This window comes from Schistocerca gregaria, chromosome 5, assembly GCF_023897955.1.
Source record: "Schistocerca gregaria isolate iqSchGreg1 chromosome 5, iqSchGreg1.2, whole genome shotgun sequence".
In the NCBI taxonomy this organism is placed as follows: domain Eukaryota; kingdom Metazoa; phylum Arthropoda; class Insecta; order Orthoptera; family Acrididae; genus Schistocerca; species Schistocerca gregaria.
Genome location: NC_064924.1, coordinates 590,599,738 through 590,626,757, shown reverse-complemented (window position 1 = coordinate 590,626,757; position 27,020 = coordinate 590,599,738). Strand labels below are relative to the sequence as shown.

Genomic DNA, 27,020 nt, shown 5'->3' with positions numbered 1-27,020 from the left:
CATTCTCGCATGTGATGTTTCTGCAACGACTTCTTTGCATTACTGAACTATATACGCGTTTATAGAACGTTGCGGGTGTGGTCCTGAGAGCTCTCTGTGTACACGGTGTCTGATGTACAGTGAACCCCCCTTTACATTTCCAGTGTGTGATATCAATGCTCATTATTATTTCCGTGCATGAAGTATTGCATCATCCCTTTGTATACCATGTGTATAATACGTGGTTCAGACTCTAAGCCCACATAAAATCCATCGATCGATCAGCTGACTGCCGTTGTTTAAGTAGCACAATTGACGTGCTCTCTTCCATTTCCGTAACTTTTTCATACATGCAAAAATATATCTGCTTTGTAAAAAGAGTTTTCGTCGTAAGATAGATGACGATCGAGGATCAAAATGTACTGGATCCATTATTCTCATAAAGGGTTGCTGTTAAGATAAGCACGATTTCATGACGTCCGTCTATTAAGAGAACAAGAAAATGTGAACGGGTTATTCGGGAGGAACAGATGCCACCACTAACTGCTTTCATGTTGACTGGAGGTAGCCACTAGTGGAAGTATGAAAAGTACAGGAAAAACGAACAACTAATAAGTTTCCCAGCAATATTTCTACAAAAGTTTTTACAAAATCATGTGGCCAAAGTATATCACAGAGAGCCATGGTAGTCAGTGTCCCGCAAATGCCGACTACTCCAAGCGTCGAAGCGTTCGATAAGGTCTGGCTCGAGTTCATCGGGCGCTTGGCCGACTTCGCCTTTACGGATAAAGTCGATAACTTCATTGTCTGGCCCTGTGTTATGAAAGTTAACCGAACTGTTGTTCTTCATGCTCTCGAAGGACAGATACTGTGCCAAAGCCGTCACCTGATCTTCGTTCAGGGTCCGACCGAGGAAGCGTGACGTTTTGTTGATGACAGAGCAGATATCCTGTGAATTGAAAACAAATTCAGTAAATAATTATTTGAAATTATTCAACTACAATAATGGAAATGTCCCTAATTACATTCAAATTATAGAAAGAAAGGAGTGAGTTATTAGAATTAGAAGTTATTTTAACCTTAGCTCCTGGACGTAGAAGCGTAAACATTTGTTTGCAAAAGACACTAGTAATTCATCAGGACAGCAGTATGTGGATGGAAAGTTCGAGAAGTAAACGAAAATAAAACATTGACTTTCTGAGTGGCAATCGAATGACATGACCAATAGTCTTACAAGATAAGTTTCTTGTTACTGACGAATTTCAAGCAAAAACAATACTGTTTTTCTATGTCATTAAGTGCGTACCACACGTTTATAAATCTTTATCAAATATGGAACAGATACTCTTATGACATCATTATATCTCTGATTTGGACACAAAAACTGTAACTCCGGAGGATATATTCATACCTACCATAAAGTTTAAAATCAATGAGAACGTGTTTCATTTGTACATTACCTTTTTCATATCTTCAAAGGAATTAATTAACACATTAGGCTCATCCCTTAGCTTCCAGAAGTCTAGGACGTGTCTCCAGTATGGACCATAAGCCACTGAAAGAATATTACAGATATATACAACTCCTTTGACATTTATAATAGTTAAAATACGTTTGGCTGATGTTTAAAAGTAAATGACAGACTCACGTACGTCCTAATTCAGCAGTGTAATTTTCTGTGTGCTGAAGACATTACCGATATTACCTAAGTAGTTTACCTCTGATGTTGCATGAACTGCAGAAGATATCGACCCAAGATTGTGATATTATATGCCAGGTTGAGTTTTTGGTAGTATAGTAAACGCTTCTTAAATGTTCAAATATAGACTACTTGTACAAAAAACAAATAAATAAATAGAAAACGGAGGAAGAGAGAAGAAGAGTGACAGATTACTGGCTGAGTAAAACTGTCAGTAAGCAAGAACAGCGAACGTCTTTTTTGTAGGTTATCAGCTCCTTTCATTGCCACATAAACATTATCTGACGTGATGGAACGTACAGTCTGCCACTAATACTGACCTCGTAACGTCGCAACTTCTGACAGATAATGATTATTGTTCAATCTTTTAATTAACATAAATTAACATATCAAATCATTCAAACCTCCGAAATCTTGCAAAAACATTTATAAATTGTGTGCGTTCTAGTCCTCTTTGTGCGATATTCGTTTTCCACCATTCTCTATTTTTAGCACGTTTGTGTTGCTGTATAACAATTCTGCAATTTTGCCTTACCTGTAATCTTACAGCTTACCATTTATCGGGTTCTTATTCCATTTACTAGTCATAAAAATTAAGGTCCTTAATGCGTTCCATTCTTAGGGATATCATAACTGCGTTTTCTTACCTTCTTAATAATTTATTACAATGGATTACGCTCCTGTGGGGCGATACAGAATGTAAAATCAAGAACTAAGAATTAAATACCAGAACTAATTATAGACCTAAATTAGTTAGGAAGCTTTATTGTTACTACGTACCAAAACCGAAATTCCATGCGTTCTGTTGGTGACTGCGATTTAGTTGGACTACATTCAGTGGGGAAAGCAGACACCAGACACAGATTCATCGGAAGAATCTTAAGGAACTGTAACTCATCCACGAAAGAAGTGGCTTATAAGACGCTTGTTCGCCCGAATCTTGAGTATTGTTCATCTATGTGGGATCTCTATCGGGTAGGACTGATAGAGGAGATAGAGAAGATTCAACGAAGAGCGGTGCGTTTCGTCACGGGGCCGTTTAGCTGCGAGAGAACGTTACGGAAATGCTAAACAAGCTCCACTTTGAGATGTTACAAGAGAGGCGTTGTGCATCATGGAGAGAATTACTATTGAAATTTTGGGACAGCACTTTTCAGGAGGAGTCGGACAACATATTACTTCTCCCCACATACATCTCGCATATTGACCACGAGGAGAAAAGTCGAGAAATTAAAGCCAATACAGAGGCTTACCGACAATCATTCTACCCACGCACTATTCGCGAGTGGAACAGGGTTGGAGGGAGCAGATAGTGGTACCGAAAGTACCCTCCGACACTCACCATTAGGAGTATGATGTACATGTACATGTACATGTACATAAAATTTAGCGTTCGCACCACCAAAATATTGTTAATCCATTTACACATTTCGCCTGGAACAGTATACGATCGCATTTTAATTTATAAGTGTTGGCGCGATACGCAGTTAAATGCTTTTCGGAATAACTATTAGAACTTTTTGACAGTCATAATCCATGACTTTCAGGGTGTTACGTGATAAAAGTAGTTAGCTTCAGATTCCACGTTATGTTAGAGCTCAGATAATATCCTAAGATTGTACAACAGGTGGATGTCAACGATACTGGTTGGTACTGTTGTGAATCACTTCAGTTGTATTTGACGTCGGGTGTGAAGTGTGCTTTCTTTCAAGCACCGGGCACACGCTGCTTTTGTCTTAGAGATTAAATGGTATATTATGGTCAAAAGAGTGGCTATCTGAATTGGAAATTATTTATAGAACGTGGCAGGAATTTCATCTGACCCTACAGTCATATTCTAGCTTAACTAGACCAACAGCTTCCGAAAGCCACTGAAATAAATATTCATCACGTGTGAGAATTAAACAGGAGCGGTACGCCACCTAGGAGTAAGGAAACGATAGATAATGGAATCAGAAATTTAGCATTTGCTTTGGTAATCCCAATTTCGATGTTGTGTCGTTCATGACAACTTCTAGTCAGAGCGATTATATTTGCTGAACCTTTCCAGGTATCGAAACTATGCTTGTTTTCTATGGATAACTCTCTGAACTCTGGTGTGTACCGACAATTGAACACGTAGGGTTTTTTAATGGAGGCGTGTATATTTCGTAACAACGTTCAACAGCTATTGCAAAAAAAACATTTCCAGCGGTACTGCGCTCGTTAGCATTGGTGTTGAAACCTTTCGCGAAAGAATCTGGGAAATCCGCTGATATTGGAAAGCAATGCGGCCAGAGCCATCCACTGCAATGTAAACTCCTCCACTTGGAGCTCACATTCTACGCCTCGTCGTTAGATGCAGGAAGACAGGTCTACGCCGCTAACAAGCGAAACTCCTCATCTGACCCCCTCACGATTAATGGTACGATAGCCCAGTGTATAGCCTGTCAAAAATTAATCACATCTCAAGCATGAAAACAGGAAGGAGGTGTACTGAAGTGTGGGGTAGGAAGGAGAACAGAAACAGCGAAATTTCCAAGCTTAAGACATGCAACATGAAGCAAATTGGAAAAAAAAAACAAAAAAAAACGGTGTCGTAGTTGTGTTGTCATGGCGTTGGACTACAAAGTAGGAGATTCTTGTTAAAATCCCTGTATTGTTTTAATTACGAAATTATGAACTCACCGACCGGTCACTGACGGGTCTGTTCTTCTTCTGTAGTGTTCCAAGTGTCACACTACACATTGCTTACAGAATGTGAGTCGTGTAGTAAGGATATATTACCGTCGCAAATAAACGTGGTAGTGTGATGAACACAGAGCAGGTGAGGTGCCGCATAGACTCTCACAGAAGCGAAAACTACAAATAAACGGGTGTGAACTAGGTTGCAACAAAGGAATTTCAAACTTCCAAAACGGAACGCAAGAGTCGTAACTTTCGATACTTGTGCAGAACAACTAGGAGTTACACACTTCTAGTGGTACCTTTCTCGCACCTCGCCGTTGCAGACGAACGTTACACCACAACACAGGCACAAAATTGAATACAACTAACAGAAACGTTACAATTATGTGTAAAAAAAGGAGATGAGCGAAATTTGAAAATGTATCTCCCGCCGCGCAATCCAACACGCTGACCACATAACCAGAACGCCATGGCTACATAAATTAGCACCATGTGGCACTTTTTGACTTTGGACTGTACACTGTTTCTTTTTCGGTTCTTTTTTCACAGTTCAGTACACCTTTTTCCTGTTTGAATGCTTGAGATGTGTACAGTTTTTTACGGGCCACTGGGCCAACTTACCGCTAAATGTGAGGAGCGTGCGATAGGGATATTCCCTTGTACGGTAAGACCTAATTTCCTATACGAAATATATACAGGAGTACTTACGAGTTTTTCATATGGAACTACTACATGTGCAAGCTGCTCCGACATCAGAACACTGTTAACAATTTGCATACGTTTCCAGATTTTCATCAGGCAGTATGCCGCTACAGCTTCTGTTTGATAAAGTATAGAAGTAATACCTCTAACTCCTCCTCATTGGTGTATATGTTTTCATTCATGGAACGTTGAAGCAGAAATGACATGGTGTGAGATGAGGAAATACGTGTTAGTTCTGCAGTATATGTAAATTGATGGGGATTACTGCTGTCAGCTGCAGTGGGATATTAAGCGAATCAGCGACGACCAGCGGAAATGTGTACCGGCCCTGGTTTCGAGCCAGGGATCACTTGCTTCCTAGGCTGATGCCTTAACCACCGTGCCGTGCGCGTACAGCTTTACCTTAGCTTCGCGGACTGTCTCGACGCGCCTCACAGCCTATGCACATTTGCACCAAATGCCACCTGTCAGCAGTCTCTGTACATTGACTCCATGTTTTCTACTCTGAGATTCTCACAAGAGATCGGACTTATTTGAGCAGCCGCACTGAATAAGGTGGATCCACTGCCAAGGTAGATACACTCCTGGAAATTGAAATAAGAACACCGTGAATTCATTGTCCCAGGAAGGGGAAACTTTATTGACACATCCCTGGGGTCAGATACATCACATGATCACACTGACAGAACCACAGGCACATAGACACAGGCAACAGAGCATGCACAATGTCGCCACTAGTACAGTGTATATCCACCTTTCGCAGCAATGCAGGCTGCTATTCTCCCATGGAGACGATCGAAGAGATTCTGGATGTAGTCCTGTGGAACGGCTTGCCATGACATTTCAACCTGGCGCCTCAGTTGGACCAGCGTTCGTGCTGGACGTACAGACCGCGTGAGATGACGCTTCATCCAGTGCCAAACATGCTCAATGGGGGACAGATCCGGAGACCTTGCTGGCCAGGGAAGTTTACTTACACCTTCTAGAGCACGTTGGGTGGCACGGGATACATGCGGACGTGCATTGTCCTGTTGGAACAGCAAGTTCCCTTGCCGGTCTAGGAATGGTACAACTATGGGTTCGATGATGGTTTGGATGTACCGTGCACGATTCAGTGTCCCCTCGACGATCTCCAGAGGTGTACAGCCAGTGTAGGAGATCGCTCCCCACACCATGATGCCGGGTGTTGGCCCTGTGTGCCTCGGTCGTATGCAGTCCTGATTGTGGCACTCGCCTGCACGGCGCCAAACACGCATACGACCATCATTGGCACCAAGGCAGAAGCGACTCTCATCGCTGAAGACGACACGTCTCCATTCGTCCCTCCATTCACGCCTGTCGCGACACCACTGTAGGCGGGCTGCACGATGTTGGGACGTGAGCGGAAGACGGCCTAACGGTGTGCGGGACCGTAGCCCAGCTTCATGGAGACGGTTGCGAATGGTCCTCGCCGATACCCCAGGAGCAACAGTGTCCCTAATTTGCTGGGAAGTGGCGGTGCGGTCCCCTACGACACCGCGTAGGATCCTACGGTCTTGGCTTGCATCCATGCGTCGCTGCGGTCCGGTCCCAGGTCGACGGGCACGTGCACCTTCCGCCGACCACTGGCGACAACATCGATGTACTGTGGAGACCTCACGCCCCACGTGTTGAGCAATTCGGCGGTCCGTCCACCCGGCCTCCCGCATGCCCACTATACGCCCTCGCTTAAAGTCCGTCAACTGCACATGCAGTTCACGTCCACGTTGTCGCGGCATGCAATGGAGCTAAGACTGCAATGGAGCTCCGTATGCCATGGCAAACTGGCTGACACTGACGGCGGCGGTGCACAAATGCTGCGCAGCTAGCGCCATTCGACGGCCAACACCGCGGTTCCTGGTGTGTCCGCTGTGCCGTGCGTGTGATCATTGCTTGTACAGCCCTCTCGCAGTGTCCGGAGCAAGTATGGTGAGTCTGACACACCGGTGACAATGTGTTCTTTTTTCCATTTCCAGGACTGTATAATCCACACAATACCGAAGATGGCAAGAGCTGACAAGTGCGAGAATTATTGCGCAATAAGTTAAACACATCATGCATCCAAGTAGTTGCCAAGAATAATATACAGAAGAATGAAAACGAAAATTGAGGAGATCTTAGATGATGATTAGTTTGGCCTTAGTAAAAGTAAAAACACCAGCTCGGCAGTTGTGACGTAGCTGCTGATAATGGAACCAAGAATAAAGAAAAATCAATATACTTTCATAAGATTTGTCGACCTGGAAAAAGAGTTCGACACTGTAAATAATGGAGGCGGTTCGACATTCTAAGAAAGCTAGGAATAAGCTTTAGGGAGAGCGTACAATATGGAATAATATGAGTGGATCAACTAGACGCAAGTGCTCGGATTAAAAGCGGTAATATGAAAGGGTTTATCACAGGGACATAGTCTTTCAACCGAACTGTACAATCCTTACATCGAAGAAGCAATTATGGATACAAATGAAAAGGTTAGAAGTGGGAATGAGATTCGTGTTGAAAGGATGTTAATGATACGATTCGCTGGTAACATTGCTATCCTGAGTGAAAGTGAAGAGGAGTTACATAATCTGCTGAACGCAATGCACAGTCTAATGAGTACAGAGTATGGATTGAGAGTAAATTGAAGAAAGATGAAAGTAGTGAGAGGTAGCAGATGTGAGAACTGCGGGAAAGTTAACTTCAGCATTTATGGTCACGAAGTAGATGAAGTGAAGGAATTGTGCTATCTAGGCAGCAGAATTACCATTGACGAATGGGGTGAGGAGGACATTAAAACAAGACTAGCACTGGCAGAAAGTATATTCCTGGCCAAGAGAGGTCTATTAAAACTAAATATCGGCCTTAATTTAAGAAAGAAATTTCTGAGAATGTTTATCTGAACATAACATTCTATGGTAGTGAAACATGGACTGTGGGAAAACCGGAGCAGAAAAGAATCGAAATATTTGAGAAGTGGTGCGACAGATGAATGTTGAAAATTATGTTGACTGATAAGGTAAGGAATAAGAAGGCACTGCTGAAAATAAGAGACGATAGGAATATGTGGAAGACACTGACAGAAGAGACAGGAAGGTAGGTATCTGCTGAGACATAAGAGGATAATCATGGAACTAGAGGGAGCTGCTTCCAAATTCCTAGGCAGTATGTTTCGTACCACGGTGTTGATTCATTAACGTAGTAGCCAGAAAAGCTTCTTTGCGTTCTCTGACAGTTGCAGTCCTCTTTCTTATCCTCTTTTTGAAGTCCAAGTAGCCTGTCACAATAGCGTCTTAATAATTCGTTCGTGTGCACGGCGGGTCGGACACTGGCGATCCGTGAATGCAGCTCTGTACCGCTGTACTGGCTAAAATGGCTCTGAGCACTATGGGACTTGAAATCTATGGTCATCAGTCCCCTAGAACTTAGAACTACCTAAACCTAACTAACCTAGGGACAGCATACAACACCCAGCCATCACGAGGCAGAGAAAATCCCTGACCCCGCCGGGAATCGAACCCGGGAACCCTGGCGTGGGAAGTGAGAACGCTACCGCACGACAACGAGATGCGGCCAAGTACTGTTTTTACAGCATTTCTTGTACATTCACTATTTAAAGGTAGTATATACAACCTCTACTCAGTGGCGTACATGTCTGCCCACAACGAATGTTGAAGCACGAATGAGCGGCCTGCAATGCAGACAAGTAAACAGACAAATGTGTAGACTCTCTGACATAGCGTAGCACGAGAACACTGCTGGCGTGTTTGCACCGCTGATGCCAACTCCGACAATAGATCTGTCACACTCTGGGACATTTCTCGAATTTTTTAAGACAGTTTCATTCTCAATATTAACAAACGCTATATCAATGTAATTTTCTTCTCAGGTGCTTTCGAAGGCAGCTATAAAACGTATACGATTCCACCTTAAAAAATAAAAAAATGCCTTCTTGCTTCAGTATTTATGTTAATACCTGTGCTAAGAGTATTAAGCAAACAAACAATCAAAAACAGCCGAAATTCGTTGCAATATTTGTAAATAAATCTGGTGTTACGTCTCACGTGACTCAATTCCGAACAGGAGCAGATAAAAAAGTGAAGCAAGCAGAAGGGGAGGAGAAACGAAATGACACTTATAAATGTTTGGGAGTGTAATTGATGTTCTTTCAGTGAATAAAAATCTAGTCGGATATACAAAGAGAGTGAGACTAAGATTTTATTTAACAGTATGAGGTTGCACCTCTTCCGGCATATATATGTTGTAATCTCTCCTGAGACAATCTGTCGAACAAATGTTGTAACTAGTCCTTGATACTGGGACTGGAAACGAGGTGACATCTGAGGTGGTGTAACACAGCGTCTGTCGCAGATCTTGATAGGCACCTCAATGTCTCAACATCATGCAAAAAATTCACAGAGACTAATGCCTTGTGTCGTAGAACATTGTACAGTAGAATATCGTCCTCAGGTTACTGTCGAATTAGTTAACGTATGACGAAGCACGCTGTCTGCGCCATAACCTTTGTGCCATCAGAGTTATTCAGTCACTACCAGTCGAGACGTGACGTCATACCCGATGCTGCCCACTCCATGACGACTGGAGTAACACTGCTGTGTCCCTCCAAAACACTAAAAGAATGGGACCTCTCCCCAGGTTGCCACCATACTCGCTGGATATGGTGTCTAGGGGCAGTGCGAAACCGCCATGCATTACTGAACACAATGCGACGGCATTCATCAGAATTTCATCCTTCCTGCTCACGGCACCAACAGAAATGCAATCGTTTGCTTTGTGTTAACGAGAAACTACGCATGAGATGGTAAGCACCTAGTCCGGGTGGTGGCTTTGTCTGACCAATGGTAGAGGATGACACAGAAGTAGCAAGAAGTTCTTACGTCTTAAATAGCAGGCCCAGCTGTAAGCGTTTACGATGTGATTGGCGCCCGATATGGCGATCTTCCCTTGTGCGACTCATACAGCGATAACGCCTGCCATTACTTTCCCCCGTAGTCCGAAACCACGTCACATTCCAATTCCTCAAAAAAGTGCATGCTTTGATCTGTCGGCCAAATTGAGACTCATAGTGAAGCATTTCCAGCCTGTGTAAACCGCTGATAACGCTTTGCCGCTGGATTACTTCTCTGTGATTGCACAGTGATTGCTCAGCATCTGTTGCTGTTAACGGCCGTTATACACTACTGGCCATTAAAATTGCTACACAACGAAGATGATGTGCTACAGACGCGAAATTTAACAGGCAGGAAAAAATGCTGTGACATGCCAATGATTAGCTTTTCAGAGCATTCACACAAGGTTGGCGCTGGTGGCGACACCTACAACGTGCTGACATGAGGAAAGTTATCAACCGATTTCTCATATACAAACAGCAGTTGACCGGCGTTGCCTGGTGAAACGTCGTCGTGATGCCTCGTGTAAGGAGGAGAAATGCGTACCAATAAGTTTCCGACTTTGATAAAGGTCGGATTGTAGCCTATCGCGATTGCGGTGTACCGTATCGCGACATTGCTGCTCGCGTTGGTCGAGATCCAATGACTGTTGGCAGAATATGGAATCGGTGGGTTCAGGAGGGTAATACGGAACGCCGTGATGGATCCCAATAGCCTCATATCACTAGCTGCCGAGATGACAGGCATCTTATCCGCATGGCTGTAACGCATCGTACAGCCACGTCTCGACCCCAAACTCAACAGATGGGGACGTTTGCAAGACAACAACCATCTCCACGAACAGTTCGACAACGTTTGCAACAGCATGGACTATCAACTCGGAGATCATGGCTGCGATTACCCATGACGCTGCATCACAGACAGGAGCACCTGCGAAGGTGTATTCAACGACGAACCTGGGTGCACGAATGGCAAAACATAATTTTTGTCGGATGAATCCAGGTTCTGTTAACAGCATGATGGTGGTCGCATCCGTGTTTGGCGACGTCGTGGTGAACGCACATTGGAAGCGTGTATTCGTCATCGCCATACTGGCGTATCACCCGGCGTGATGATATGGGGTGTCAATGGTTACACGTCTCTGTCACATCTTGTTCGCATAAACGGCACTTTGAACAGTGAACGTTACTTTTCAGATGTGTTGCGACCCGTGGCTCTACCCTTCATTCGATCCCTACGAAACCCTACATTTCAGCAGGATATTGCACCACCGCGTGTTACAGGTGCTGTACGTGCCTCTCTGGATACAGAAAATGTTCGACTGCTGCCCTGGCCAGCACTTTCTCCACATCTCTCACCAAATGAAAACGTCTGGTCAATGGTGGCAGAGCAACTGGCTCGTCACAATACGCCAATGGCTAATCATGATGAACTGTTGTATCGTGATGAAGCTGCATGGGCAGCTGTACCTGTACACGCCATCCAAGTTCTGTTTGTCTCAATGCCCTGGCGTACCAAGGCCTTTATTACGGCCAGAGGTGGTTGTTATGGGTACTGATTTCTCAGGATCTTTGCACCAAAATTGTGTGAAATTGTAATCACATGTCAGTTCTAGTATAATATATTTGTCCAATGAATACCCGTTGATCATCTGCATTTCTTCTTGGTGTAGCAATTTTAATGGCCAGTACTGTATATCCTACTTGGCCTGATAATAATACCAAACAGAGGAAAGCTAATGAACTCTTATGGCCATTCTAGTTGTCAGAGAGAATTACAACTCTAACCACTCCCATACCCGCTGATGATCTTTACGTGTACGAAGTTACACTGACATCTGATCACGTTTCCTAGAAGCCTCATTTTTTGTTCAGACAGATTACTACAATTTATTGCGAGATAAAATTATAGATCTACAGGAGTCTGAACACTCTCTGTTGCCCAAATGAGTAAAATAAGTGATTACATGTAAATCTACTTTATAGAGCTGATACGAGTATTAGGCAACATGTTGATTACTTACCATTGCCTGAAAGAAAAATTTCAACAAAGGTATTTATGTTTCCTCTGTAGCCGTGCATCAGCCTATGATGGTAGTAGTAAGAAATTGCTACATCCTTTGGATTACGGACAACGTAAATTATCTGGAAGAAAGAGGAAAAGTGTTAGATTACACCGCTACGGTACACCTCACAACAAAAATACACACTGTCCAGTCACAATAACGTGACCACCCGTGAGAGGAAAGAATTATCACCTTTTGCAGCGTGAGACGTGCAGAAAGAGAGTCAGTGAGGTCCTGAAATGTACAGACAGGGTTGCGGAGAATTGCCGACTATGTTAGCATAGCCAGCTGCTCTAGGTTTCTCGTTTGAGGGTCTATGTCTCTGACAATCCTAACGACATGGTCCATAGATTATCGTTTATCTTTAAATCGGAAGAATCCCGTGGCCATTGGAGTACTATAACCTCATCCCAGAGCTCCAAGAACCATGCATTGACCCGTTCCATTATCCTCCTGGTAGGCGCCATCTTCCCAAGTAAAACCAAACTTCATATAGGATCTGACGTGGTACCCAAGGACAGATGTGTTGATTCATCGTGCTTTCCTGATTGATGGTGTCCCCATACAATGCCCTACACCATATCACTCCCTCCCGCTTGCAGGCTGTTTGCTTTCAGACGTCTGACAACAATGGCCATCTGTCTGGTGGAGCATGGAACGTGATTCACCTCAAAAGGTCACGTGTTTCCACCCTGTAGACATACAGTTACCGTATCGGCTGTAAGTTCCAGCAGCGCCAATGAACAGCAGTTAAATATGGGTGCATGAACCAGGCACCTGTACAGAGAGCCACACGTAGTGAAGTTTGCTGAACTGTCATTGAGGAGACACTGTTCGTATTCCGTCGGTTCAGACGAGCCGTCAGGCGCTCAATAGTTGATCGTCTATTCGCCTGTTCACAACTGCACTGTCGTCGTCCAGTTCTGCTATCTATGGCACGTGGTTTACTGTGGTTCACCACAGTTGCCTGTCGGAGTGTCCGAGCGGTTCTAGGCACTCTAGTCTGGAACCGAGAGATAGCTACGGTGGCAGGTTCGAATCCGGCCTCGGGCATGGATGTATGCGTCGTCCTTAGGTTAGTTTGGTTTAAGTAGTTCTAAGTTCTAGGGGACTGGTGACCTCAGTCCCATAGTGGTCGGAGCCATGTTTTTCACCACAGTTTCCTCGTCGCCAGTTTTGTATAGCGCCATTTTGCTGTGCACAGCATACTTCAACCAAGGCGGCATATCAACGGTTTACAAACTTAGCCGTTTCAGAAATGCTTCCACACTTATCCTGGACGCCAAAGATCATGCCGGTTTGGACGTCAGATAAGTGCCCTATTTGCACAAAGACTGCATTCTTTTCTATGTCCCGCGACTCGCTTTATAGAACCTCCACTAATAATGCTCGGACCTTTTGTTTGTGAGTGGTTATTGCACATTGAATTCGAATATAGTCTGCAGTCACATTATGTGGCTGGACCGTGTGTTTGCGCAAGTGATACAATAAGCTACAAAATGGCTGGCAGAGAAAGATTTCTTGGCTTTATATCTCATTCTAGAGAAATATTATACTATGACATTATCAGAAAACGTTGAAATGTGTGCATAGCTACTGAAGAGTCGTAATCCATCGATCAAAACGGGATTCGAACACAACAGTCGTTTATCTTACTTATTTATCTCTCTACCATGTGTCATTACAATTGGAAACGCTCCTGTGCTGCAGCCACAGTTGATTAGTTAGCAGTACTTCCTGTGCTTCACCGCTCCATATAATATGCTTGTGACAAGAGCGATCACGTAAAAACAAGTTTGTAGTTATCTTACTTACAAAATTTTTTCATGTGTACCTAAATTCAATGTGTATCTTGTGAGTTAACGAGCATTTCGCTCTCACTTAAGTATATGACCGAAAGAGTCAGCCTACAGGAACTGTGAAACCAACTCTGTCATCCAGGAGAGCGTCCACAAAGGGCGCAGATTCACCACGAGATAGGGAAACTCACAGGCGTCTATTGCCTATTGATTCCTAATCGCTGTAGTGTGCGAGTAAGACAGATGGAAACCTACGTCCTAGGGAAACGCAGTAGAAGCCGTGTGTGGCTTAGGAGTCGTAGCAGTGGTAAATATGGCGGACCTAACATTGGCCATAAAGGGCAACATTTATGGAAATTATTTAATTCTGTGGTAATCCAGGGAATGAAGCCACATTAATTTTAATGCACCACGCTTCATAGATTTTCATGGTGATCCCAATAAAACTTGAATATTGACCATATCTATAATAGTTTAAAACTTACTGTTAAGGTGAAATTAACAAGTTTTGTAACAAAGACCTCAATGCTAAAGTCTGAACGCTGTGTTCGATCTTAACGATCGACATTTCATAGAGAAGCGCCTCATTAAAATGACAAATATTGTAAATTTGAACTGTGTAACTTTATTTGTCTAAAAGGTAGAGTAAATTTAAATTATTAGTATTTTCAGTTAAGCCTCAGATCATCATTACTTCCACACGAAACCCATTGTACTATTACAGTATGACACCTTATTGAATCATTAGGCAATTGAATATTTGTTGTGAAGTGTAGTGGATAATAGTTACTTTATTTATTTATCAGAATACACATTGGTGCAGGGCTACTGGCCGTGGCATTCAAAGCTAAGTTGTATTGGTTTTATGTAAAATAATTTAACGTTTATTACGTAATGCATATTGTTTTTACTTTATTTTATAACGTGAAAGTTATCAAACATTGATTATTTAAATACGTTAAAATGTAAAATGATGTAGAATAAGCTGCATCCAATCAGACGGACGGCTTCAGGAAAGAGAACTGCCCTAGTCGGTTGAGCGAGGATATTCGGGATTCGGCCGGGAACGGGCAGAGGGACAGTGCTGGTGCAGTCGCGAAATCGGACAGTTAGGCTGGACACACCAAAGGAGATGAGAAAGCAGACGGTCGGCCCTTTAGGCAGCTAGGAAGTGAAACGACTTAGAAAATTTTACGTCGGTTGCATCGCGGGACTTTGTCTCTGAGTGGTGAGCAGCGCCCGCCTGGTGTGAACTCTGACTTTACACGTAGATAACTTGTATTTCGAGATTAGATTGTGAATGATCGAACAGTGTCAAATGGATATGTGCTCATCTGTAACAGTAACTCTAAATACGACCACTTTCGCTATAAGTTTGCTCTCTGAATAAACATTATTCTAATCAAATCGCAACTGTGTGGCCTACATCATTTATGAGTTGTTAATTTAGTTCCCGACGTTATTATTACTGTTATTATATGTTACATTAACTTGGTATTGCGCAAACCTGCCGTCAGCCAGACAATTTAACCAAAGGGTCACAAGCGTCTAATTAAGGCGTGTAATGCGACATGTGCGGTTCAATCCCTAGACTAGTTTCAACCAAGAAATTTCGACGAAGAGGAGCCACATGTGAGCCCGAATATCTTTGGAATGTTAGCTCGCAATCTGCAATATATGGCCTTCAGATGACCAGCGTCGTGATGAAACGCTGTACCTTCGGCTTCACAGTCCACAGCTGAGCAGGCAGCAGATCCACAGGCAGGTGACTCTTGATGAACCGTGGTCGCTTCAGGCAGTCGATCATTTGCAGAGGATGTAACGTCTTCTGATCCCTCAGCAAGGCGCATTTAACCCTGTGCATTTGAAGGGCATTCCCTGTTTTCAAATTCACATGACCGTGAAACAAACGTTGGTATCAGTGGACAGTTATCCTAAACCAAACATTCAATGCAAAATTCGTTTAGCAGCAGCAAAAGAGATGCAGTAAAATACTTTATTTTAAAAACGAATGTAATTCAGCGAATGATATGCATTGGTGTTTCAGTTCTGTTAAAATTCATTACCTGCAGACAAATCCTTGTTTGCGCTATAGAGAAAAAAATGGCCTCAGATCACAAAAAGTCATTGATTTATTTCATTAGTTACTGAGTCTAACTAAACTGAAACATAGGTTAATAACAAATTTATCTTGTACGTTGCTGTGAAGGACATGGCTAGCAGCTACTATTGCCCCATAGAGACCTCAAAATCGAAAGGTCTAGCAGAAAAAGAATGCTCACTTTCCACCCACGAGCATGACACAACGAGAGATTCTTTTTTTTATCAATGTTTTTTTTTTCTATTTGTTCTGAGCTGCCCATTTTAAACTTAGTATGCAGAGTGCATATTATTTGCAGTGTTATGCTACTATTTGTGAAACTAAAGTGAACATAATCAGAAACTTTTAGGTTGCACATAATGAAAATCGCTTCAGTCAGTGCCTTGATTCACGATAATCCTGCAAAATCGTTCATGCATATACAGGAACCCACAAAGTTTAACAGTTGTATTCCAAAAGCTTATTTACAAATGTTACAAATTCCACACCAAAAGTGTCGCAGTGACACGTTTAAAATATGTTTACACTGTTGGTAGTGTTTGGAAGAGTAATTCGCCAAGTTGCCTCTTTCTGGATTAATGGCTATAAATGACTACAACTGAAAATTTTTATTCTACCGAGCATGTACGGAGCAAAGATCACAGCCGCCACACATAGATACACGTCTTACCTGTGATAAAAATTGGGTGAATCCCTCGAAATCAAGCAATATCTTTCTCGTGGCTCTTATCTGAATTTTGACTGTTATATTAAATTTGAAACATTTCACTGTTTTATATAATACATCCTCATTTGTAATACATAATGGTAAGGAATTCATTAGCCATTACTTTTACTTACTGCCTTTTTCAACACGCATTTCGGCTTAATGTCCATTCCAATGTTAATCACCAAATACTCATTTGTTCTCAGTTATTTTCATGTGGTGGCCTTCTGTGACCAATTTTATGTAGCGAAAGAAGTAACCACGGTACAGAATTCTGAGATGGTGTTTTCTATGTAATGTTTGTTATTGTTTATTAAATTAGTAATTTCAGATGCACATGACGCTGAGGTCACATTCAATTATCACGAAACTAATGTTTGAAGAATGCTCCGGAATATCATGGTAGTCCTATCAATCCAAATACATTTGGTAAGTTCATCGAATACTGAATTTCTGTTAATATAGTTTTCTTACTGACATCCGTCCTGAATCTCCAATTAAATTGTATCTGTTGAAAGACATACGGTGCATTCTCAATATTACTTTCCTACAGGTACCAGAAACCCTCTGTTTCTAAATGATCTGTGCTAAGCCTAAATATGTACAATGGTTCTAACACAGGCAATTAGTTCGGAATACATTGCGACTGCCAATGAACAGGGAGTTTAAAACTGCTATGAGCATCCGATTACAGATGTAAGTAAGTGTGAACAAATGCAGTGATACGTACAAGTCCTGACCGAAACTTAAGTGCTGGTTATACATTACATATTTCATGAATGAGGGTATCCATGTAGAAGTATGAGAGTAGTCTCCCGTAATATGTACGCCCATGATATGGATAGAGTCGTTATTGTAGATTTAAAATCATATTATTCTGTTCCAGAGATCTGTCTATCAAATTATGAAGATTGCTACTGATTCTTGTGTTTATGTACAGATATATAAAATTACCCAAAATCACACACGCATACAGAAACACATACACAAAGACACACACACACACACAAACACACACACGCACACACACACACACACACACACACACAAGGGAGGCCATTCTAAATTTCCTAGAACATAATGCGAGCAAAACAAGTTTTTCAATTTTCATTGATGGATCATTATTTCGGAAATGCCCATGTGGAAAGATACTTAAATAAACTTGAATTTTAACAAATGTCTCCCTTCCAATCCCATCATAATGATTAGAATCAACTCAGAACTGTCATACACACAATGCAAAATGCACAAAATAACTACTTAAACAAAAATAAATTTTTAATATAAGACGTTTCTAAATTAGACTTTGTTAAATGAAGTGTCGTAGAACCTTGCATATTCCTAACACAATAGAGATATTTATGAAAATTTTGATTGTAAATTTTTAACAAAACTGAAAATACCTGTAAGGCCTACAACATAATAAATGTAGATTATTCGTTCATAGCTGACGCAAGAATAGTTCACCTCCAGATTATTTTCTATTGCATGCACTCCACGTTTATCGATATACATGTTATAGGTATTTCATAAGTATTAAAGCTTTGCAATCAGAGATTTTGAGAACTACCTTTAATGGAGTCGGAATCTGTACGGGGCTAGGAGAAAATGTTTTACACCTTTTACTCAGATTTACACACGTGTTACATTAAAAATTAATTTTTGTTTAAATAATTGTTATTAAACGTTACAATGTACGTTGGTCGTATTTCCCATACACATTTGTTCAAAGAAGTACTGCATTTTTAATGAAGAACTTTCAACATCTACAAAATACATTAATCTCTCGCTTGTTTGCCACTCGTTTTATTTACGAGAGAAATAGGTGTTACCTTCGTTTCATGAAAGTGTTAACACGTTATAGGCATGTGTTTGAAGCATTAGCACTAGAAGAAAAATGTTGTACCGAAGATTTAATTCTTGTTTAATTATCTTGTAAATGTATCGTAAGTCGTACAATATGGACCTTGAAATTTCGGATGGTTTTTGCAGTTTAGATGTGATAAGTGTTATAGATAAATCAAATACAGATGTCCTGAGTTCTGTTTAGCTCTTTTTGGTGAGCACTGTTAATTATAATGTTATTAAATAACTAAATACCTACCTATTAAACAATGACTAAAAGCCTGTCTATATGTTCTTCGTCGCTACAATATTTTTGTAGACTACGTGGTAAGGGAAGGCGGTTCTCTCTGTATTCTTAAACTCTGTTATATTTCCGGAACCCCATGAACTAGTTACTGGGTTTAACGTTAGGCATATTCTCACTATTATCAGTACTGTAACTCCGTAAAAGAACACGGTAAATATCGAATGGAATTTCGAGTTACTTATCATGGAAAATTCGCGGAGAACGCGATCTCAGTAACGTAGGATACTCTTAACATTAAATCCTACAGTGCTACATTTTCTTTATTCTGACCGTCTGGTTACGACCGCACTTAGCGTTAATGTTCACGCCTTACAGCCGTTATTGCGTTAACTGGTCAGCTCACTGAACCACAAGTTATCCTAACATAATCCGGAGCTGACTGCGTGGCGTTGTGGAACCCGGTTGCCTTAAACAACGAAACCGAGACATTACAAACAACCGTTTGTTATAGAAAGTTCACATTAATCAAATAGAAAACTATTTCATATTAATGCGTTTATATCCAACTTAACCAATTTTCAAAAGAAAAGTCGCTATCTTTTGCCTGCAATGCTTCGGAATACACACACTGTTGTTACGCTCTGGTTTTAATGTTCACTAAACAATCTCTTCCAAGACGCGAAATCGGAAACGATTATTTCACTTATTTTGTTAAAAAATATCGAAGAATGTAAAAGATGTGGCAGCTTCCTTCGCTTACTTGTTTGTAGTCTTTACTGCAATAAACATGCTAGGATGAATCTTGGATGGCTAATACTATTAATCTTCCTTAGGTGCCTACAACCAGAGAGCGGACCTACTTGTGAAGGGGCAAAGTAACGTGAAGTCTATTTTTGTTTCCGCAAGTGCATTAAAAGTCTTGAGTTGGTAGAATATGATCTCATAAAGTAAACCACTTCCACAACTTCATCAAGAGCCATTTTTAATTCAGCACTCAGAGCGCGAGAAGAAGGGCTAGCCCGTTGAAGTGGCGAGGGGTCCAGGATATGTACGGCGCTGCCCTCATATGGTAAATGCAGGAAAGACGCTAAAGAGCTTAACAAAAATATTGCTCCAGCAACTCAAAATACGCACAACGAATGAATAGCCACGTCGAGATAATTAACTTGCTGCATAATACGTAAACTCACTTCCCTTCCACAGAAATTTAAAAGCCAAGTGATTCATTACCTTCTGTACTGCTTTATTGCCATTGCGCATACGTATAAGCGCACGTGTTAATCATATCAGTATTATTCACGCCCCTGGCAGCATAACACTACAGTAACAGTAGAGGTGCTTACACTACAGGTCGTCATGAAAGTGCCTCGCATTCAGTTTTCGGGAATTCTCCGGCTGGACGATTTCAAGGAAACATCAATGAAAAAAAGAAGCAAGAGTTAGATCTACATCTACGCACTTATTCTGCGAGCCACTGTATGGTGTGTGGTGGAGGTAAAAGTGCACTATTACCAGTCATTTCCTTTCCCGTTCCACTCGCAAATACTGAGAGGGAAAACGAATATCTACATGCCTCCGTAGGAGTCCTAATTTCTCGTACCTTATGTTCGTGATCCTTGCACAAAATCCACGTCGTCTGTTTTAGAACTGTGTTGCAGTCAGCTTCAAAAACCGATTTTCTAAATTTTGTCAACAGCATACCCGTAAACGAATGTCCCCTTTCGTCTAGGGACTCTCATTTAAGTTCCCGAAGAACCTCCGTAATACTTGAATGTTTATCGAAACTGCCGGTAACAAATGTAACAGAAAGCCTCTGAATTGCTTCGACATCTTCCTTTAGACCAACTTATGAGAACCCCAATCAATCAGTCAGTATTTAAGAATAGGTCGCACTAATGTCGTGTCTGCGGTCTCCTTCACAGATCACCTACACTTCCCCAAAAATCTTCCAGTAAACAGGAATCGATCACCCAACTCCCCTGCCACAGTCGTTATGAGATCGTTCCGTTTCATATCTCTTTGTAGCGATGTGCTCAGATATTTAAAACAAAGTGACTTTGTCAAGCAGGTCACTACTATCACTGTTTTCGAACATCATGGGTTTATTTTTGCTACCCATCTGTATTAACTTACATGTTTCTACATTTAAAGCTCTGACATGTTCTCAGAACAAATGAGAGGTAAAAAATATTTTCTCAGCCTACTTCCTTCTCCTCTTCACACCAGACTAAGATCTAACAAGAGAAAACGTATTGTAATGCACAATGTACATAAGTACATTTCCCATTTCGGATACTCACTTGATTTGTTCGCATTCCGGTGCGGTGCTGTGTGTCTCAGTTAAGCGCAATCAGTGAAACATGCTGCGCCTCATAATAAATGGATGTAGCTTCAAGTTTCCACTAGAGTGAAAGTTTCAAACTGGACTACAATCGACACCCGTCCTTTTCAGAAGATCCATCAAAACGAACGGCGTTCCAACAGTAAGAACTGCGTAATGTTTATAATTTCGTAACAAGGGTTTCGAAAAGCACAGCTGTAACATTGTCACAATAAGAAAGCTCAGCAGCAGCACACTTCACAACGTAGAATACTTACTCAAAAAATGGGAAACGGTCGCGCTGCAAAGTTCTCCTGGCTGTCACAAAATCCAAATTGTTCTCTATGAGCCATACCATCTCCTGTGTCCACGTCGTTCCTGAAACATTTGTGGAACTTACAAGCACAGTAAAAAACGTTAATTCTCGGGAATTATAAATACAGGAATTCTTCTCAAGTAATGTTTAAAACTTATTCTTGCGACTGACCTGATTTGGGGTAAGAAATTACCCATATGTCATCCGAGTACACTTTAAAATTTTTTATTTCCATTGCATATTGTTTAAAATGTTTCTGTAGAATGCATCCAGAAGGATAAACACGAACTGAGCCCTTTTCGTAACAAGAGTCACAGTTTTCGACCAAGTGATAAAAATTGACGTCCTTCACTGTCTCGAAGTGAAAGGTCATCCTACAGACAAATGGAAATTACGTTAACTTGGTTTTAATATTGAAGCCTCAAATCCTAGAAAAGAGATACTCCTTGAATTGAATAAATTATGTACGTATTCTTATAATCAAACGAAATATTTGTAACGAATATTGCATGTTTTCCCCATGGATTATTTATTACTGAACTCCAAGAGTGAACAGCAAGATTTAACGTAACAAAAAACGTTGTTTTGCTGGTTACTGAATCAGTAGTCTACTTTGAATAGTTTCTGGGGAAATACTGTGTAATTTAACTAAGTATATGTATTAAAAAGAAAACAGGTTAAGGAAACAACTACTTCAGCATGTAACACTAGAGACCACTGCTGTTGAACATTCTATACAAATTACGTATGATTTTGTTGTAATGGAAGGGAATGATAATGGTAAAGATTGGTGGAATTAATTTTTATTGTCACACAAGCATCCACACACACACACACACACACACACACACACACACACACACACACACACACACACACAATGTGTCATACACACATCGGAAAGATTTAAAACTCACATTCAGAACACATTTAAATTTTCAGCTGTTCACAATCTTGTGTTTGTAGTTTTGAAAACACTGTTGACAGTGAAGATAATGGGAAACCAGAAACCTAAGTGCAACAATTTGAGTACACAGACCTAAACACAAGCACGCACAGAATACTCCACATAGAATTAATTAATTTTAGGCCGAAACGTAACGCTCCCAGCACAAACATTTGATGTAAAAAAAATTCTATATTATCTTTTACATGACTCCAGATCAGTAATTGTGTAAGGCAAATAACTGCAATTCAAAATACAAGAAACACAGCACGTGGTGGCAATTCTTTGTACTAAAACTTGTTTCTGTTTGAAATTTGTGATAACCATCTTTAAAAAACCGGAAATGGAATATGTACGGGTCGTGAAGAACATATTTGTTCTTTTTCAATACAAAGAATATAAAAACCCATGGAAGAATGTCTGGTTAAAGGAACGAGCTGGGATGCTATTCATAGTCAAAAGTCTATTTAACGCAAAAGAAGAAAGTGAGCTGTACATATAAATTTGATATTTCGACTTAAACATGTGAAGAAAGTTTATGATATTGCTTTGTCCCTCAGAACTTACCTTGGCGTATGTTATCAGCAGTTCCTCCAACTTACACTCTCACACTCGAAATAATGAGAATTGTATGTCAAGAGCATGTTGTGATATAACGTTCGCTGATAAGAACACCACATGACCTGAACACTGCAGCAGACAATAGCAGACGTATTTGCTGCTACAAGAAGGCAGTGCTTTTATGACCTAATCATAATCAGGGGAGTTACGCAATGTAGTCGTAGAAAATCTGTGCCATGCGGGGCTACATGAATATGGTCACAACGCACGGAACCGTAAGCCACTGAAACCATTCTAATTTGTGCTGTACGTCTAAGACCTAGAAGCATTTACTTACACTTTTTCCGATCGGCTGTTTTTCACACGGGGGAAAGATGAGAAAATGAAAGATTACTACCTATTTGACTTTCGCTGGCCAGACATTTGGCTCAAACGACTTGATTTAATTGTGGTAATTCACTTAGTTAGGTCGTGTTCTTTCACCGTTATCGTAGCTAACGTCTTGTATAACGAAAAAAATTCTCGTGAATGCAGTATAAAAGTCATCAACACATGTTTTAATTAGGGAAATAAATTTCTGGAAAGCACTTCTTCATAACAGCATTGTACAAGAGTAACTCACGTACTGTGCGAAAATCGTATAAAATGGTAAAAGAAGCGTATGAGATGTCGTGTTACAGAAATGTGTTGAAACGTGTGTTCACTGATAAGATACGGAAAGAGGAAGTTGTCCGGGAAATATTTAAGGAAAGCCAAGTACAGAAATAGTGAGAAAAAGCCAGATTAATATTCCGACCACGTCGAGGCATGAGATAAGGCCAGGAAGGAGAAGAAAACTATTGTCTAGGATTTTAAACTGACCGTGGACATTTATTCGATTTACTCACATTTTCACTAAAAAATGAATAGAGATCAAATAATTTTTTTTCGGTTGTAGTACACTTCAAACATGGGAAAGTAATTTAAAAATTTCCTAAAACTACATTGATAATTTCTATCTTCAATAATAATATGGCAACTGAACTACACTGAAGAGAGAAAGAAATTTGTACACCTGCCCAATATCGCGTAGAGGCCCCCCAAGCAAGCAATATCGCCGCAACACGATATGGAACTGACTCGACTAGTCTGAAGTAGTGCTGGAGGGAATTGGCACCATGAACCCTGCAGGGCGGTCCATAAATCCGTGAGAGGACGAGGGGTTGGAGATCTCTTTCTACAGCACGTGGCGAGGCATCCATGATATCCTCAAAAATAATGTTTATGGAGTTTGGTAGACAGAGGAGGTGTTTTATCTCAGACGAGTGTTCCTAGAGCCTCTCTGCAGCAATTATGGGTGTGTGGGTTGTCGCATAGTCGTGGTGAAATTGCCCGTGTAAGTCGGAATGCATAATGGACATGAATGGATGTAGGTGATCAGACACGCTGGTTACTTATGTGTCAACTGCAAGAGTCGTATCTAGACGTGTCAGGAGTCCCATTTCACTCCAACTGCACACGCCTCAGACTATGACTGAGCTTCACCAGCTTTAACAGTCCCCTATGACATACAGGAACTATGAATTCAGTAAATGTCTCCATACCCATCCACTGGATACTACTCGAAACTAAACTCGCCCGACCAGGCAACGTGTTTACAGTCATCGGCAGGCCAATGTCGGTGTTGACAGGCCCAAGCGAGGTGTAAAGCTTTGTTTCGTACAGTCATCAAGGTTACACGATACGACCTTTGGCTCCGAAAATCCACATCGATGGTGTTTCATTAAATGGTTCGAACGCCGGCACTTGTTGAGGGCCCAGCACTGAAATCTGCAGCACTTTGCGGAAGCGTTGCACTATTGTCACGTTGAACGATTCTCTATAATGGTCGCTGGTCCAATACTTTCAGGATGTTTTTCGGCCGCAGCGATGTCGGAAACTGTGGTTCATTGGATTCCTGATATTCACGGTACACACATGAAATACTCGTACGTGAAAATCCTCACTTCATCGTTACTCCGGAGATGCTGTGTTCCATCGCTCGTGCGTCGACTATAATGCCGTGTTCGAAATCACTTAAATCTTGATAATCTGCCATTGTGGCGGTAGTAGCCGGTCTAACAACTGCAGCAGACGGTTGTTGTGTTATACAGGCGTTGCCCACCGCAGCGCCGTGTTTCGCCTGTTTACCTATCTCTGTACTCGAGTACGCATGCCTGTAGCAGTTTCTCAGTCGCTTCAGTGTATAATCGAACTATGAAGTCACGTAACAAATTAATGAAGAGTTGCTCAAATTTCACACGTATTTACAGCCGCAGCTATCCATTTCCTTATCGTTGATATTGCTACAACCTGTCCGAACAGGTCTTCGAAGGTCCAACGGTACCGACCGACATTACTTAACTTCGGTGATATGACGGGAACCGGTGTTACAAGTGCAGCAAGGCCGTTGGCGCAGATGTAGGAAAGAAAAGTTTTATCACATGGTACTCTGTTAACGTTGTTAGCTATGTCTCTCGTCTACCTGGTTCATTTGAACACTGCTACATCGTTCTTCGTCACTGCGATGCGCAGTGAATTAACAAGTGCAGGAAAACATATGCGAAAGCACAAATTCCAGCAGTATCCTCTCCGATATAAGCGTCTGGAATTCATCCTCTTCGCTTGCAGCTCGTGATATGCAGCCATAAACTGATTTCATGTCGTGTGGTGTAAAGTATAGGAGAATAAAATATATCCACGAGCACGTTAGCTTTTTACCCTTGCCTTGCCATGTTGGCCATTCTGGAGAGTGTGGTGACCTTGGGGCAACGCAAGGAACTCCTGTTAAGCCTTCAGTCAGGGTCATCGGAGGGCGGAAATACGGCGATTTCCCTTCCCCTCTCCCAGTTTCAGTAGTTCTGACGCTTTTATCTCTCGACGGGAGCAATTTAGCAGCCGATGTTCGGCCTCGTTAGCTGCCATTCAAGGAGAACGCTTTTCACTCCGTAACGCCAGTGGGAATGTACGGGGGGCAGACGGAGCAACTTGTGCAGGGTCATGGGCGCGGCAGATCGCGTCTAGCGGGGACTTGGCGATGTCCCCTGCTGCTGCAGTCAGTACAGTGTCACTGCGTTTGTTGTTCCAGCAAGCTAACCTCCCTTGCAGTATTGCTCTGACCTTCGTTAATAAGAGCAGAGACAGGGATGCAGAGAAGTCGGAGCTGACGTCTGTGCGTCGAGGTCTGAGGGGTCGTTGTAACACGTATGGCGAGCTAACTACGCTTGCAAGATGTTGCTCTACGTGTTGTACATATATATAGTTACATGAGACTTTGTCGTGTTCTCCTAGGTTGTAGCGTCTGGCTACTGCCTGTGAGACTGGATGAGTTCTTTGATTCTGACAGGTGTATTTTCCATTCTCATAGCTTGTATACGTATCAATGCATTTCAAAACGTCTTTAGCCTTCCCTCTCAAAATGTCACCTTTTAATAGCTAACACAATTCTCTACCCCCACCACATCTTTTGAAACCATGCAGCACTCGGAAGTCTGAAGATCAAAATCTGACTTTATTCCAAAACCTAACACCGATAGTACACGTTTACCAGTTGGTGGCCCTTTAACTATCCTTCACATTCTATCCAAAGGAACGTCAACAAGGTCTATCTTCCCAACCCTATCCTCCCTGCTGGCATTTGCCCGTCACTCTAGCTACAGCCTAAGCCCTTTAATCTTTTTTTTTAGTTTAAGGCCGTAATATCACACACATTCTCCTGACCTTGCTAGTGCTATCGCCACCCCTTCTTGATAAAGGCGTACTCTTACATAAGACACCTCCACACCAGGAATCATAGTTCCAAAACATAGTGATCAATCCACACTCTTCTTCATCCATCCATCATTCTTTCGGCAATTGTTGCGAACTGATACTGACAGACTTGCAGGAAGCTGTATCATTAGCAGCCTCATAGCATTGCCACACAGTCACCATCTGTGTCTTTGTAAGCGCATCAAAAGAACTTGTTTGACTTTTTTTATTTAATGTCTTTTAAGTCTCTACCCATACAGTCATCTATATTATTTTATTTATTATTTAGTAGTTAATTCTCAAAATATGTTAGTACTTTTCAGTGGACTGAAGTAGGTTAGACATAACGTTTTTGCTTAAACAGACTGAGAGAAACAACTAGTAAGAACAAA

At 41.6% G+C, this 27,020-nt stretch overlaps 1 protein-coding gene across 2 annotated transcripts; it reads right to left on the bottom strand.

Annotated features, from left to right (window-relative positions):
• Positions 1–30: 30 nt before the first annotated feature.
• On the bottom strand, positions 31–22,947 carry LOC126272807 (luciferin sulfotransferase-like). 2 transcript variants are annotated; one of them, XM_049975992.1, is made up of 7 exons: positions 22,867–22,909; positions 21,525–21,727; positions 21,316–21,415; positions 15,536–15,674; positions 11,978–12,098; positions 1,440–1,534; positions 31–928 (listed from the first exon to the last, which is right to left on the bottom strand). In XM_049975992.1, the coding sequence occupies exons 2-7, from the start codon at positions 21,724–21,726 to the stop codon at positions 650–652; spliced, it is 936 nt and encodes a 311-aa protein (XP_049831949.1). In that variant the 5' UTR covers position 21,727; positions 22,867–22,909; the 3' UTR covers positions 31–649. The 2 variants fall into 2 exon arrangements, with proteins under 2 accessions (XP_049831949.1, XP_049831950.1); XM_049975993.1 differs by lacking the exon at positions 21,525–21,727 and having other exon boundaries at positions 22,867–22,947.
• Positions 22,948–27,020: the final 4,073 nt, after the last annotated feature.

Excerpts from the sequence above, each read along its gene's own strand:
- LOC126272807 (XM_049975992.1), bottom strand. The coding sequence starts at position 21,726 with ATGACCTTTCACTTCGAGACAGTGAAGGACGTCAATTTTTATCACTTG. Across the intron at positions 15,675-21,315 it reads GACCGTTTCCCATTTTTTGA|GGTTAAATGCGCCTTGCTGA; the intron begins GTAAGTATTCTA and ends TCAAATGCACAG. Across the intron at positions 12,099-15,535 it reads TGTGGACTGTGAAGCCGAAG|ATAATTTACGTTGTCCGTAA; the intron begins GTACAGCGTTTC and ends TCTTTCTTCCAG.